General features: G+C 42.3%; 1 protein-coding gene across 2 annotated transcripts in view; it reads left to right on the top strand.

The window, feature by feature from the left end:
* Positions 1 to 17,293, top strand: part of F13A1 (coagulation factor XIII A chain) — a 203,518-nt gene that overhangs the window by 146,557 nt on the left and 39,668 nt on the right. For both annotated transcript variants that reach the window (XM_019624776.1, XM_019624777.1), the window contains 2 exons: positions 1,152 to 1,240; positions 11,204 to 11,357. In XM_019624776.1, the coding sequence (XP_019480321.1) occupies positions 1,152 to 1,240; positions 11,204 to 11,357 (243 nt within the window). The remainder of the gene's footprint in view (positions 1 to 1,151; positions 1,241 to 11,203; positions 11,358 to 17,293) is intronic.

Here is a 17,293-nt window from a genome sequence, read left to right as displayed (position 1 = left end):
ATTCATTTTTTTTTCTCAAGCCCTTGTCTTGAGGGCTGACTGTCCATAAATCACAGCCAAGGAGCTGCTCTGCTACTATACCTACGAAACCTACACTCAGAAGCAGGTCATCTAGGAATGGTTTAACACCCGGTGTCCCAGGAGCATGCTCTGTGTGATGGGCGAGGAGGCAGTCCCCTTTCTGGCCACACCCATACAGATCATCCTATAAATTGGTGTTTTCCCAGAGCCTGATTTCTTTTTATGTTGTGTGATTTTTTTTCAAAACTTAACTATGTGAGTATTTGTCATCGAACCTACAAACTATGTTAAGCAGTGAGTGGCAGCTGTGACCGCCTCCAGATTTTTATAAAATCATATAATAAGCCCCCATTTATCTTTAATATGATGATTAAAATCAGTGGCCTGGGGATATTATGTTTATTTCCTCAGGTGTTGATATGAGATATTGGTATGTATATGTTTACACAATACATAAACATTCATTACCTATTCATAAAAGAATCTTAATGGTTTTAATGAAGAAAGTTCAGTACCTTATGGTGTTCTGAATTATATATCAGAGAGACTTCAGAGGTGACTAATGGCAATTATTCTCTTAGTAACTAGAGATAGCTGGTTAAGAATTTTGTAAATGTAAACATGGGCCTCCGGCTTCCTGAATGCATGTTTGGCATTGGTCAATGTGTGTAGTTAGTGTCCAGATTCTCCAGTCAAACTTGACCGTGTTTGTAGTGTCCAAAAACACAAACAAAAATCAAAACAACAACACCACCACTGAGGACACATCACCATTTCCAATATTCCAGAGACCAACTCTAAAAAGGATAAATGCTCTGTTAGCCCACAGCTTTTCACCCACACGTGCGTATGTGTCTTTAGGCAGAAGGGCAGATGCAAGGAATAGTGATGCCCTGCATGTTTGTTTTTCATGGCTTCAAATTTTGGTTTGAGGAGGCATTTCTAACAAAACCCTCTTAGTTGTGCACTTTCATCATCTGCCTTCTCTGGCCATGGAAAGCATTTTGGCAAATCAGTGACAAAGTTGAGAGACACTTCTCTGCAGAGCCACCTCAGTGCTGTGACCTGTCCTATATCTGGACAAAAGTGAAGATGACAGACTCATACTCTTCTTCGTCTGTGTGATGCAGGAATGTACCGGTGTGGCCCTGCCTCTGTTCAAGCCATTAAGCATGGCCATGTTTGCTTCCAGTTTGATGCACCCTTCGTTTTTGCAGAGGTAAGGAAAACCGGGGAAAAGTGCTGCTTTCCTCCCCAACCTCTTAATACCTCAGAGAATAAGATTCTGGGTTGTTACTTCTAAATTTCCCAGGTGTGTGGCATATGCTTTGTGTTTACAAAGTTAACAAGGCATCATTCCAACCTCCACTCTTTTAATTCAAAATTCAGTTCTCAACATTTTTCTTTCCTTGATATGTTGAGATCTTTTTCTCCTCCAAAGCAATTGCTTTACTAACCTTCTTTAGTTCTCTGCACCCATGAATTGCTCCCAAGAAATGAAGTGACTAAGTTGAGTGCAACTAAAAATTGGTGGAGATGGTCCATGAGTTGAAATTTCAGTGTACTACTTCACTCTGAGACTAGCCCAGCAAATCATGTAAAACAAAATCCAAACACACTCTAACCATGCCTTATACTGGGAACTACCATCCACCTTCTGCCATCCCAGGCCATTCTCAATCAGAGGGAGAGTAGAACTGCCAGAATGGAGGGGAGAGGAACAGAAAGAGAGCGATTGGTCTGCAGCACATTTAATGAGATGATGGGGACACTTTGGTGAAGGGTCTAAAATTCTGGAAGACCTAGACAGGAGCTATAAGAGGAAGCAGTTAAAAGTACTCCAAGGAGAGATCTGAAAGGTTGGGAGGCTGCTGGAGGTGGGGGCCAGGGTGCAGTAGAGAAATATGTGAGACACTGAGAGGCAGGACTTGCCCAGATTATAGTTTCACCAATAAACACACTGAAATAATGTCTATCATGTACTGAGTGCTTACTATGTAATCACTTTGCCTACCATTTGATATTCTTAGCAACTGTTTAAAATGGGTATTGTAATTCTTTCCATTTTACAGAAAAGAACATTGAGGCAAAGAATGGTTAAATAACCTCTCCACTAATCTAATAATAAATAGTACTGATAAGTCTGAAAGCCAGGCAGGCACCTGAGTTCACACTAGTAGTCACCACACTTTATGACTACTCTAAAATGAATAAATATCTATATTAATATGTGTCAGACACCATGCTGTGGGGAATTCAGAGACCTATGTCCTTAAGAAACTTGATTCCTGATAGGAAGTGGAGTACATAAGCACATCAAAAGCTAAATAACAGTAATACAAGAGATGCTATGGGACTAATTGTCAGATGAGCAACATAGGTGATAAATGGTCTGCAGAGTTATTAACTGAGAAATATGGGCCAGGAATTGCAGTAGGACAGCAAAGGCCATAATGCTGTGTCTCAGGAGGGTGGGTGACATAGGGAAAGATAGTAACAACATCTCTGTGATAGCCACAGTAAGATGAGCAGAGTTTTGCCAGAGCACCTAGAAGTAGCATCAGGAGGCTCCCTGCAAGGATTAGTGCCTGAGAGAGTCTTGAGAGCTGATTAGTGGTTTTTCAGGCAAAAGAGGTAAGAAAGAAGCCAGAAGAATGATAGGATTTTAGGCAGAGGGGACTACTTGGGCATCTGAACAGTGTGAGGGGCATTAAAAGCTATCTATGCAGACTCACAAAAAGTGATGCATCAAGGGATATCAAAACACGATAGCTGAAGGAACTAGACATGAGGCACTTATGTCCTGAATAGTGGCCACTTCATCCTGTAAACGACAGAGTTACCACAGGGGAGACGTGAGATTTGTGGAGCACATACTTGGTGGGAACACCACTGACGTGCGGAGACCAGCTAAAGGCTGTGACATTACTCCACGCCAGAGAGAACTGGACAAACAGCAATAGCAGGGGAAGGAGGAGGCAGGATGGGGAAATATTTAAGAAGTGCAATAAGCATAAATATTTAGACAGCAAAATCAGAAATGTGAAATACACAAAAGGAACAGCATTTCTTCCACTGTACCTCCCACTGCAGTTTCTAGAAGCCATGGAAGAACAGACATGCCGTATTTGGAATTTTATTTCCTCTATTTCAGTTTTAGATTTGAAGATTTATGCAAACCTCCTCAGCTGCCATCTGATAGTTTATAATGCTATGAGAGCCTTTTAATTGGAAATCACTCTAAAATGTACAAAGCCTTATTTTTATTATGCTTTATTGTTGCTAAGAAGGAGAGAAAAAGGAACCTCCTTCCAAGAGTGAATTGCCTAATAGCTGTTAATGCAAACACTTTTTGCTCTTATTAAATATAGATCGGGGTGTTATGAGTGTCATCAGGATTTGCAGATTATAATTACTCTCTCACACGCTGCAGACTTGTCTGACTGTACGATTTGTTGCTCTGGCACAGGCTGAGCTCCAGGCCTGAGTCATTTATAAGAGATGTTTGGGCTGTTGAAAAGTGTATGAAGAATCTTTCCTCTAGTGTGCCTCAAGTACAACCCCATGGGGGACGTCTGCATGACTGGGTCCCATCTCCCCAGTGTGTAAGCTTGCCTTTCACTGTCTATTCCCAGGTACACTGCCGGAACTTGCCTTTTCTTGTCTCTCAGCATACTGACTTTCTTGGTCACCTCTTACTCATTTCTGGGCCAGATCAAGCATTATGTTTATTGACATTTTTTGGCCTTCTCAAGGCCTTGGTCTTCTTTAGTGAAAGCAGAACCAAAAATAAGAGGGGTAGGCATGGAAAGCATCTTACCTCTGTTCCTTTTCCTCTCCTCCATTTTGGAAATTTATTTTTAGCATTTGTAGATTTCTTTCAGGGCTTGAGACTTACTTCTTTCTCCTCCTTCCTTCTCATGCCTTCAGTACTGGGGTGAGTTTCTCAGTTCTGGAGGCCCATCTTACTTTTCTCTCCCCAACTCGTAGTGCTCTAGAGCTTCTAAAGAGATGACAAGGGAATAGAATGGACCTAAATGTCTGGGGCCATCTTCTGAATTCCCATGTTCACTAACCTCTCAGGAGTTGCTGCTTCTCTTCTAGCTTAGTTTCATCTAATTGGGTCTGTTGTCTCCTTCACACCATCTCACCCCAAATTCACACACACACACACACATGCACACACGCACACACATGCACATGAACACACACACACACACACACACACACACACACTGAGCTGATTTTCACAGCAGCCGTGACTGACTCAACAGGGCCATGGTATCTGACTCCCATGGCCCCAGAAGCTCCGCCTTTCCAGCTCTGGGCCAGAAGCTTCTGTGTACAAACTGTGCAACTGCTTCACTGCAGATTCTTTATTATCAATTCAAAGTTGTATATTTTGCTACCACTTATTAGATGGCAGTACATTTTTTGGCATCTTCTATTCTGATCTAAAATAATTCATCTATTCATTCAAATAACGTAAAACTGGGAAATCATCTTGGCTTCTCTTTTTTTTAAAGATTTTATTGGGGAATTTGGGAAGGAGAACAGTGAAGTTGTTGTCCTTTAATCTTAGTTGTGGAGGGCACAGCTAGCTCAGCTCCAAGTCCAGTCGCCATCTGGCCACCCATCGGCAGCTCTCGGCCGCTCAAGGTGCCGTGTTCAATCTTAGTTGTGGGTAGGGGTATCCCACCATCCCATGCAGGAGTCGAACTGGAAACCTTGTTACTAAGAACACACACTGTAACCACTGTGCCATCCATTGCCTGTTGGCAGCTCAGGACAGCCCAGCTCAAGGTGCCATGTTCAATCTTAGTTGTGGGTGGGCATAGCCCACCATCCCATGCAGGAGTCGAACAGGCAACTTTGTTGTTAGGAACACGTGCTCTCGCCACCTGAGCCATCCTGCCACCTGTTGGTAGCTCAGCGGCAGCTCAGCTCGGGTGCAGCTCACTGGCCCATGTTGGAATCGAACTGGCGACCTTGTTGCTCAGAGCTTGCACTCCTATCCAACCGAGCCACTCAGCTGGCCCTTGACTTCTCTTTTTAACCTCCCTCAGGCATCTTGCCAGAAATATCTTTAAAAACTGTCAGTCATCAACCACTTCTCTAATCTTCATCATGACCCTCTGAGCTCTGTACACACTGAGCCCTGTAAAATTCCTGCTAATTCATCTCCCTCATCTTCTCTTACCCCTTTCCTGTCTATTTTCCACAAATCAGCCAGAATTATCCTTTAAAAATGTAAATAAAAACATGTCACTACCCTGCCTCCAACTATCTAATGAATTCCCACCACCATACAATAAAATTGAACATAAGTCTTTACAAGACTCTATGTGACCTGGCCCCTGGATTCGCTGCACCCCCATACCTGGTTCATTTCCCTCTAGCCATACTGACCTTCTTACTCTTATGTAAACATGAATCATGCTCTCATTTCAGTCTTTACACACATTGTTCCTTTTGCTAGGAAAGCTCTTCCCCCACCCTCTACCCCACATTGTATGTTCTGTTCCTTCACTGTATCCAGGTCTCTGCTCAGGTAACCTCCTCAAAGAGCCCTCCACTCACCCAGCCCCTCAACCTAAAATATCATAATCTTCTCTGTTGTTCTTATCTTTCCACCCTGCCTTAGTATTGATTATTTCTCTCTCATGTAGAATTCGAACTCCATGAAGGTAGGGTCTGCTGGGTCCTCATTGCTGAAAGCAAGTTCTGGCACATGGTGATCATGAATGAATGAATGGTTGAATGAATGGTTGAATGAATGAGTGAAACAAGCAAACAAAAGCTGACACAGAATGCACTGCTAAGAACAGTATCTGAGAAATAGGGGTCAGATGGCACCCCCAAGAACTAGCAGTGCTGGTGGAGATGGGGCACACACAGAGCCTGGCAGCATGGCCAGCCCTACAGGTATGGCAGTAGTGCCAGGAAGGTTCGTGGACCAGGCAGGCATTCACTGCCTTGGTATGTCCTCAGAGAATCACCACTTACTCTGTACAGCCTATGTGCCATGTAGCTATCTCTATTCAGGGACAAATAAATGAAGAAACCTCTGTCCTGCATTCTGAAGAAACAGACTCCATCCTGAATGGTGAAGAGTGTAGCTTCTGGCAGCAGTGGACATATGTTTACATTCCATGGGCACAAGCAGAAATTTGCAGAGAAGCCCTTCTAACCTGTTGCGTCAGCCCATCTTTGCTGAGCCCCTGGGCGGCTGCTTAGGAAGTGCCTGTGTCTGTCCAAGAGGCAGGGTGTGCTGAAAATAGCCCCAGGCTTCATGTCAGGATGCCCAGGCTCTCCACGACGACAGCCCCTTCAAATGTAGGGTAGAGCTATATGACCACCAAGACTCTTTTCTGTTCAAAAGAAATTGGCCTTAAACATAGGGCCTTCACAAGTAGTACTGAACTACCTACCAGACCTGCAAGGATAATGTTGGTAAACCCAGGCTCAGAGACATTCAGTAACTTGCCCAAAGTCACACAGCCTGGGTCCATTATTTCTTCCAGCATCCCCTGCACTTATGACTGTCCTACTGTAGACATATGCATATGCATACAATTGTGTTTGGATGGGAGCCTATCACTGCTGCTTTTTAAGCTCATCAGTGACTCTTATGTGCAACCAGGATGGAGAACCACTACATTGGTGGCAGAAACTGAAAAGAAAACTTGTTGATGTCATGTTTATTGGATACAATACTTCCCCTTCACCCCACTCCCAACACACATATGCAAAAACCAATTCACACACGAACAGTGCTGTTGGTTGGCCTGAGATTTTTGCCTACATAAATTTTCTAAGCTGTGCTCAAGGGGAAACAAGGATTTAGTCACTTTCATATCTAGCCTTGCCTCCCTGGAAAACTGTAAAATGTTGTAAGGACTGTAATTAAGAGGATATTTATCATTATTGTTGCTATAATTTGCAAGTGGAGGAGGGAGCTGTTTGTGCTTGCATGGCCTCCTCCAGAGAAGAAGCTGAAATCCTCACGAAGCTCATTTAAGGTGAGCTTCCAAAGAGATAAATCTTCCTTAGGTGTCTGCTCTGTCACCTCCTGTCTGATCCCTGGTTTCACATTTCAGCCTTTCACATAATATGGCTAGTGCCACCAAGCTCTAGAGTACTACTGTGGAGCATGGCCATCATTTATGTCCCCTTAGAAATCTGAGGCCCAAACATGAAACCATTTCACCACTGCATGGTGGTGCTCATGGTCCTGCAGTGTGATGTGGAAGAGGCAGCATGCTATGAAGTTCAAGGACTGTGTTATGGGCCAATTCAAGGTGAGGGTCAGCCCACCTTTGGTTTGCACTTCTCTACCAGCTCTCAGCCATGTAACCATAAACACTTTGCTGACCTTCTGAGTCTTGGTGGCCTCATCTGTAAAATGGGGATAATAATGCATACTTCACAGGGTTGTTTGTGTAAGGTTTAAATTAAATAATTTTAAAGTATCCCTAAAACATTGTGGGTATTTAATAAATATTGAATACTTACTTTCACCTTAGTAGAATCAGACTTTATGTGCATTCAAAACATTTTGTGAGAAAATAGACTTTAAACTTCTTTAACTTCACTTTTAAAAGTTAGAAATCTATCACCAAGTTTCCCCATTAGATTTTGACTCAGTGTTGTTTGTTTGTTTATTTGTTTTAAAGTTTATTGGGGTGACAATTGTTTTGACTCAGTTTTGAAATGTACCAGTCATACTCACTAGATTCTATCTCACTCATTCCTAAAACGTTCCTGTAAAATTGTCAAACAATTGTAATTATTTTCATTTGATAGAAGCAGGAACTGATCAACTGCTTATAGAGGTCAGAGAAGATAACTTTCTAAGATAACATCCACGATCAGAACCCAGCTGTCGTGCAGCTAATCCAGTCTCTCAAATATGTTCTCCAGAACATTTACCCACACTGGTTCCGGTGCCTGTCATAGCCTTCCTTCTTTCCATTTTTTTTGGTTTTGATTATTTTTAGCTTTATTGGGGGTATATCATTTTAAATTGCACAGATTTAATGGATGTATCTATGATACCATCACTACAACCAAGGTAGTACATATATCCATCATCTCCCAAAATGTCCTTGTGTTCTTTTGTGAGTTTTGTGTGTGTGTGTGTGTATTTGTTTGTTTGATAAGAACACTGAATATGCGATCCTAGTTCCCTAATTTCTATGCATCTTTCAAATTTCAACTTGGCCGTTACTTCATGTCCCCACACCCCAACTTGCCCCTTCTCAGGTGCCCCCATGGTATCTTAGACGTTCCTCTGCAAGGTCTTTATTGTACTGTATTTCAGGGGTCCTCAGGTCTAGGTGTCCAATAAAATTATCTAGGACCTTTTTTTTCCCCTTAGAATATGTTTATTACACTCATTAAAAATCTATCTGGGGCCGGCTGAGTGGCTCAGTTGGTTAAGAGCTCGCTCAAAAGTTTGAGCTCTGAGCAACAGTGGTTCAAGTCCCAGCCCGAGCTGAGCGGCTGCTGAGCTGCTGAGCTGCCAACAGGTGGCAGGATGGCTCAGCTAAAAAAAAAAAATCTATCTGGACACACTCCTCCAGGATATAGTGGACAGACAGCAATGAAACCCAGTAGCTTGAGGGGAGTAACTCCTCTAGGACCTTTTTTAAAAGAAGATAATAGGTTTAGGGCCCTGTATAAGACCTCCTTGATCAGACATCGTTTTTTTTTAAGTTCTCCCAGGTGATTCTGATGGACAGAATATCCCTTACTAGAGTGTTAACCCTGTAAGTGACTGAATCTCTTTTGTTCCTCATTAGGCCTCCAGCACCTTAAACAATATCTGGCAATACTAATAAATAATTTATAATTATTATTACCATTATTGATAATATTTATTAGTGTTTGCTCTATGCCAGGTAAGTAATTTACACGTGTTTATTTCAGTTAATTTTGCCAAGTACCCTGAGGATGGAGCTATTACTACCCCCATTTAAAAGAGGATGGAATTGAGGCTTGGAGAGGGGCTTGGAAAATATTTAGTAAATCCATCAATAACGATTTCAGCTGGAGCACCTGACATAGCAGTGCAATTTATGTTTTCTACTTGCTTCCATGCTAATAAATGGAACTCCCAAGAAAGGGATTGTAAAGGATATAGTAAGAGACTCTGGGGTATCAGCCTTTAGGCACAGATTTAGACATTGTCTCTCAAAAGTAGAGTGACAAGTCAAAATCTTGGAATAGCTTGGGGGTCGGCCAGCATGGCCCCAAGACGCTATTTCCAAGTCCCACATATAGCATGGTTTAGTTGCTGAATCACCAGAAAATTGCCTGAATTTTTCCTAGATAGCCTAATATTATTTTTCAATTAAAATGCCTTGGCTGCAAGTAACAATTAAAATGACTTAAACAGTAGGAGTTTGTTTAATTTTTCTCATATAAGAAATCCTAAAGGATAAAACATTAGTCTGTATTTTACAAACTACAGTAAAGTCTTTGATTATGTGGGTAAGAAAAGCTATGGGTTGCTCTGAAAGAAATGGGTGTGCCTCTGCATTTGATTGTACTGATGCGTAACCTGTACTATGGACTACAAGCCATTGTAAGGATAGACTATGGAGAGACAGAATGGTTTCCTACAGGCAACAGTGTCAGACAAGGGTGCAGTTAATCTTTCTATTGCTTAACCTGTACATAGAACATATATGAAAAACTGGCCTAGACTCAGGAAATAGGAGTGAAAATTGGTAGAAGAAATATCAATAACTTAAGATATATAGATGACACCATCTCACTGGCAGAAAGTAGCAATGATTCGAAATGACTTCTATTGAAAGTGAAAGAAGAAAATGCTAAGCAGGACTGCATTTGAACATAAAGACAAAAATCATGACTACAGAAGAAATACACAACTTTAACATAAACAATGAAGACATTAAAATTGTGAAATATTTTGCTTATCGTGATCCAGTCATCAACTCAAATGGAGACTAAAGCCAAGAAATCAAGAGAAGGCTGAGATTTGAAGGGCAGCAATGGAAGAAGAGGAAAAATCACCAAGAGCAAAGGTGTATCATTAGAGACCAAGGCTAAGATCATCCACACCCTTGTCAATCCCAATTTCTATGTACAGATGCAAAAGTTTGAAAGTGAAGGAGACTGATAAGAAAAAAAATGATTCACTTGAAATACTGTGTTGGAGGAGAGCTTTACAGGGTCCCTGTGCCACCAGAAAGATGAACAAGTGGATCCTAGAGCAAATTAAGCCTGAAACATCACTGGAAGCAAAAATGACAAAACAAAGTGTCCTACTTTGGGCACATGATGAGAAGGCAGGGTTATTTTAAAAAGATAATAACACTGGGAAAAAACAGAAGGCAGAAGGAAATGAGGAAGACTAAATATGAGATGGATTGACGCCATAAAGAAACGATAGGAATGAGTCTACAGGAGCTGAGCAGGGCTGTGAGCACAGAACGTTGTGGATGTCACTCATTCATAGGGTCACCAGGGTTCAGAGCTGACTGAACGGCACCTAACACACAAAAGAAGTCCTGAAGTAGGCAGTCCAAGGTTGGCTTGGCCATTTAACAACATCATCAAGCCCTCAAATGCTTCTTATCTTTCCATTCTGTCGTCTTTGTAATGCTGGCAGTGTTACCCTTCACTGTCCCAGTATGGCTAACACAGCTCCAAGCATCACTTCACTTCACAGGAAAACATTCAAAAGCAGAAAGGGAAGGGCAAACTCTCCCATGTACTTCTCTCCTTTTATAAAGGGGGAAAGTCTTTACCAGAAGCCACCCAACAAACGTTCTCTTCTTCTTAGAAGTATGTCACATAGCCACTGCTATCTTCAAGGAAGTCTGGAAAATGAGAAACAGACATAGTGCTTTCACCTCTCTCTTAGGAGGTAGAATTTATCAGCAAGAAAAAAGGGAGAAAGAAATGATTGATGCTTAGACAACTGATAGTCCCAGCCCCAAATGTTTTTAATTTAAAATACCTGATAATTAATCTAGCCTAGCTCCCCTTTCAGAATAGTTTTTAAATGAGTTTAGCTCTATGAATCCAATGTTGTTGAAGAAACATGTCAACTCTGGGGATTTACATGACCCCTCCCCCCATTAAGAGTTAGAGATTTTGGTGACAGGGACATTTAATGATGGCTAATGCTCTGTTTTCTTGTTTTTAGGTCAACAGTGATCTTGTTTACATTACAGCTAAGAAAGATGGCACTCATGTAGTGGAAGCTGTTGATACCACCCACATTGGGAAATTAATTGTGACCAAAGAAGTTGGAGGAGATGGCATGAAGGATATTACTGATACCTACAAATTTCAGGAAGGTAATTCACTATAATTGAATGACGATTTCTTTGCCCAAGCCCATTTAGCACTTACCCACTGTCACTATGAAATGAGTCCCAGATAATGCACTGGCATTTGAAGCATTTGGTAGTCAGAGCAGAAGTTAAACTCTCATGAGTGGAACACACATCACACCCACAATTTTTCATTATCTGTCTGCATGAGCAGAATTTCCCTTCTAATGGCTTATGAACATGATTTGATTTTAAGTTATATCTATTTTAACAGCACATAGAATATATGAAAGAACAAAAATATGAAAGAATATAATTATAAATAATCCTATTAGAAAACATTGTATAACTAATGTAATTTTAGTTCAATAATAGAAATTTAAATAACTGCTCACAACTTTACGTGCTATTCGAAATGCCTTGAGGTAGATAATACAATATTCATTGGACAGTGCAATCTCACTAATTCAGGCCAATTAAATTGAAGGCCCATTTCAATTATAAAATAATCGCAAGTCGATTTTGTTAACTTTTATTGTATAGAATGTTTCAGGTGGAGCTGTTGAGCTCAATTCTCTCTCAATCAGCACTGATTGCCTACCCTATGCCTGGGATTGTCTTTGGTGCTGGGGATCTTTATCATGAGCTGGACCCAATTTCTGCTGCTGGCCAAGTGATAGGGTCATTATGCAGAGAGGCCTATGATATCAAAGAAGAGGGGACACTCAGTCCAACCAGGAGATTCAGAGAAAGCAAAGCTGGGTGAGAGAAATCACAGACCATAGTTAAAGAAAGCCAGCAGGGGTTTCCAGGCAGTGGGAACACGACCAAAGACATGGAGGTATGAAGCAGCTGGTGTGCTAAGGGTCCTTCCCGCGTGACTGAAGCATCAAAGCTCACAGTGCCCAATGGCTGAAGACAAAGTTGCCCAAGGTCACCAGTGGGCAGGAGGTGGAGCATCTTAGGAGTCTTAATGGGGAACATGGAGTATGTTTTACAGATGATTCACCAACAGAGTTCTTAGGATTGGCATTCATTTTAGTGAATGGTTAAAAATTATGAATAATTAGCATATACCTAAATATTCATCAGTATGCCTGAAGTGCTAAAGAGTGCAGATTTGTTTTAAATATTTTAGACAGTCTCTCTGCTCTTATTTACAAAAGCAATTTGCACTATAAAGAGGAAGTCTGCTGAATTGAGAGAGAGCTCTTTTGCATAGTTTTAGAAATTCAGAATTTTTGTTATCTGAACTAGTGAATATTTGCTGTATTTCTGCAATGATTCATTCTTCTTTTCTGTTGGTTCTCATCCACGGCACAACATAGATTTTAAAAGGTTTTTTTCTTTTTGGCTTTTTCCTAAAAAGAGGCAGAGAAAGTAGTAAATTTAAAGACATAGCAACAGAAACAATCCAAAAAAAAGTTTTTGTGCTAAAAAAAAAATCACAATAAAACAAAACAAACAAGCAACGCCCTCTTGTTATAGAGTTGCAGACAAAAAGTCTTGAAAAGGAAAAAGAGCATTCCATTTAAAAAGTAAGAGAAACTAGCTGCAACATTCACTCATTTATTCATCATTCATTCAACAGCTTGCTGGTAACCACCCCCATGTTCTCAACGCTGTGTAGAAATGAGGCATGCACAGCCTGCCTTCCCGTCTAGCTGGAGAGACAGGCAGGGAGCGATCCTCGCCAAGCTGTGTGCTGGGTGCCCTGAACAGGGAGCTGGACAGATGCTGCAGGGCACAGAGAAGGGACTCCTGAACCAGCTTCAGGGATCCTGGAGGATATTCATGATGGGCTTATTGAGATGGAAACATAAACAGAAATTGGCTAGGCGAAGCATGGGAAAAGGCAGAAGGACAGGGATTGTGGATAAACTCTCCTAATATGGAAGAAGTTCTGACCAGACAAGAGAATAAGAGGTGAGCCTACAGGGAGCCATCCACAGGATCAGCTACCTTGTCTAAACCACACAGCGGAATCTGTTAGCTGTCAGCCATGAAGGTGGCACTGAAGTCCAAATCAGAGTCAGATGTCAAAAGAGGAGGGACCCAAGGCAGTCTGCGAAAGAGGAGTCAGGGGCTCAGCCAAAGGCAGACACCAGAGTCAAGCAAGTAAAATGTTCCAACTCTGAATGAGGAGGACATTTGCAGTCCAGGCCTTCAGAGTCTGGCAAGAAGGCACGGCTCAGAGAGGTGGACAGTGTGGAGGTCTGGTCTAAGCAGAAAGACCCCTAAATGTGCATAGATAATTGTAAGACACACCCCATCCTGCTTCTGGGCTGGACTTTGATCCCAGGTGGATGGATAATTAGCCACTTAATCAAGGATGGCATATGCATTTCAAATTCTAACTTTGGGAATGACTGAGTGGAGTGCTATTTAGAGAAGGATGCTAAAACGACACTCGAGTATAGTGGGAAAGCATGAGTGATTATTGACGTCTGACATGGGCATCTAGAAAGGAGCTGCCAGCATCTATGAAGTGCATTCGTCACCCTGATTCTCATTATTGAATCTCTCATATAATTTCTCTATCCAAAAATTCTGAGTGTGGCCACTAAAATGTGGCAATGAGAAAAAACATAGAAATTATTACCACATTTAGGAATTTACTATTTTAATTAACTAAATTGTGGATAGATCATTTTTCATTTTGACTAACTAGAGCTTAAGATTAATTTTATACCTTTTATACTATAAAACTTGGAAAACTAGAATTCTTCTGCCGCAATGTATCTTCTTTATGATGGTGTCTGGGTCCCATTTTCTTTGCTCCATCAATGATTCCCTCTGACTTGTGTTTTCAATCTCTCCTTCTCTATTAGCTCCTTCCCACTACCATTTAAGCAGGTTCAAGTGTCACTGCTGTTTAAAAAAAATTACAAAGCCCGTTTCCAACAATACATCCCTCACCAAACATGCCCGCGCTTTCTTTCTCCTTGCCTCCATAGCCAGGCAGGGAGAGCTGCCTGCACATAGCATCCTGTCATGTTCCTTTTCCTTTCACTCCTCACCTACTGTACCCTGAGTTCTGCTACGAGCATATCCCTGATGACCTTCTCAGGGGTGCCAAGACCACCAGACTGTCATGTGGAATACACGCTTTGCAGACCTCAGCTTGCCTGACCCTCCTACAACTTTTCATGCTATTGCTCACTCTCAGTTCTTGAAATTCTGTTTTCTTTGTTTCTGATACAAATGTCTCCTACTTCCATCCCAGCCTGCTTGGTTCTTTTTTCTATCTCCTTCTGCAGCTCCGAGTTCCCCTTTCCTCACCCTCTCTGAATGTTCCTTCACTCTAGGCTTTCATCCTTGGGCTGCATTCCCACCCTCGTTATGTTCTTTCTCCACAGCAGGTGTTATGTTCACATATATGTTAATCACTCCCAAATCACTGTCTCAAGTTTGGATTATACTTTTCAGCTCCACATTCACCTAAATGTCCCGCAGAAACCTGAAATTGAACCTTCCCGAATGCCAGCTCCCCCGCTCACTACCCCAACCCAGATCTATTTCTCCTACACTTCTCACCCCAGTGAAGAGAACCACCATCTACCTAAATTTAGCAATTTGAGAATCAAACAGCACATCTTCTAAATGTCCCCTCTGAAATAGCTTAAATTCATTCCTTCCCTTTATCTCCATGGCCTCTCTCTGAGAATTAAATTGCATCACGTGTGGAAAGCCCTTAGCCTAGCGCCTGCTACATATGAAGAAAATGTCCAAAAAAAGTTAGCTTCCGCTACTGCTAGTAATTCTATTATTACTGCCATCCCACTACTGTTGGCGTGGGCTCTGGTTGTTTTTCTCCTGGATACCTGCTATATAGCTTCATAATTCCGCCTTTCCTCCTCATCCTCTTTCCCTCATTCTGAACCCTGCATCTCTGCCAAAGTGACATACTGAAAATATAATCTGAGCCTGTTACCGCACTACTTTAAAGCCCTCACTCTCTTCAGTCATCTCAAGGGCATTGCAATCAGAGCTCACCAAGCCTCTGTGATTTGCCCTTTTGCTCCCTCACTGCCCATCCTGACCACGCCCACAGGTACCGTAAGCAGCAGCCAGGTGAGTTGCTGACAGTTCCCCCAACAAACCAGCCTTCCACTTGCCCCCAGGCCTTTGCTCTCACTGTGGAAGGAAACCCCTCTGAGAAGCCTTCCCTGACTCAGGTGGTATTGAGTCTCTCCCATGTTCCCTGCTCCACCCACAAACATCTGTCCCAGCGTGTGTGATGGACATGTGTACGGCGATCCCTCGTCACTCGTCCCCCTAGACCCCTGAAAGAAGGGCTGTGCTTCTCATCTGAGCCTAGCACAGTGCCTGGACATTATAGGGTATCAACTAGCATGAAATGATCAAATAGATGGTAATTCACATGGCACTTTCACATGTGAGCTTAACTAAACGTGAAATGCCTAATCTGGACTAGTTATAAAGATGACAGTTTTGTCTCTGAAAGCAAAGGGCTTCACCAAACCTCTATCCTTCAGAGCCTCTGTGCCAGGCTGTGTTTTAGGTCCTGGGGACATGAAGTTTTCATTTTAGTGGGGGAAATAATGTCACATAGTGACAAGTGCTGGGAAAAGGAAAGAAAAGCAAGTAATATGTTAGTGAGAGATGAAAGGGCTGGGGCTGGGGACACATTACACAGGGTAATGGAAGGGAGGGCACTCTAAGAAGGTGACATTTAAGCTAAGACCCAAACAAGAGAAGAAGCTTCATCAAACATAAAAGGGTACTCTCATTGCATCCCAGTGAACAGAAAGATGTTTTTGACCTTGCTCCTGGAAGCCACAGAGGAATCTCAGGGAATACAATCTGGTTTTAGATCATTCTCTCACAGCACTATATTCATGGCCTGAGTTATGTAAGGCGTCAGAGTACAAAGCACCACTGTAGGGTGATGGGAATTCTGCCAGGCTCTGGGGAAACCCTGCCGTTCTTGCCGTTTCTCTGGGCCTGTGCTTCCTGTAACAAGCCCAGCCTGCCTGTGCTGGGCACTCCCTGCTCACAGAGGCAGGCTCGTCCCCAGGAGGAAGCGAGAGGTCCCCCATCTGTGACATAGTATGCTATAAAACCTCCCGTGGCCCACAAGGGTTCCAACGGTGCCTTCCCTCATCCCGGCCAGCTCAGCCTCTCTCCCCCAAGGAGGCACCTCTCTGACCGTATTCCTGCGGCTGTGTCTGCCCCCTGCATTTTGCCTAAATGCACATTTGGTGCCCATCCAAAGCAACCCTTAATGCCCTCATTCTCACAGAGCTATTTGCCAGATGCTTTCTGCTAAAATAATTTTGCTGCACTTTTCTTGTCATAGCACCTCCTTCCCTTTATTACTCTCTCTCTCTCCTATTGATCTCTAAACATGCGTTGTAACCAATGCTTGTCCTAGACAAATTGTTTCTGGCACATTCTGGCAGTCCTGACAATCAGAGAAATTGTCCACACACACACAACACACACATGCACACAAATACACATCTTCGATTGTTTGCAACACCTGTTGGCATTTTCTCTGTCTTTGCAAAACACTAGTATACTGCTGCCAATTCTGCATGTATTACCTCTAATCTACCTAACAACCCTATGATGTCAGTTCCCTTGTTTTACAAACAAGGAAACTGGTGATAATAATGAGGCCTGCCTTGTAGAGTTGTTCTGAGGATTAAATGAGATAACGTACAATACAGTTACCACAACACTCATCACATAGGTAGCTGTCAATGATAGCTATTATTAATTGACCTCTGCATCTGTTACATTTTATTATACCATAATTAAAGTAGAAGACAATATCTTTAAGAGAATTATAAAAGTCAGCATTTGGATTTCAAAGTGTCTTTTATTTTTTTTGCTAGCCATTCCCATGATTAGTTTTTACAAGCCCCCAAATGCGCCTCTCTATTTGGCACAATGCACTAAGAGCTACCTGAAGTGGTAGAGAGCGTAGCGCC

The sequence above is a fragment of the Hipposideros armiger genome, unplaced genomic scaffold (assembly GCF_001890085.2).
Source record: "Hipposideros armiger isolate ML-2016 unplaced genomic scaffold, ASM189008v1 scaffold_607, whole genome shotgun sequence".
In the NCBI taxonomy this organism is placed as follows: domain Eukaryota; kingdom Metazoa; phylum Chordata; class Mammalia; order Chiroptera; family Hipposideridae; genus Hipposideros; species Hipposideros armiger.
This window is presented reverse-complemented; position numbering and strand designations above follow the sequence as displayed.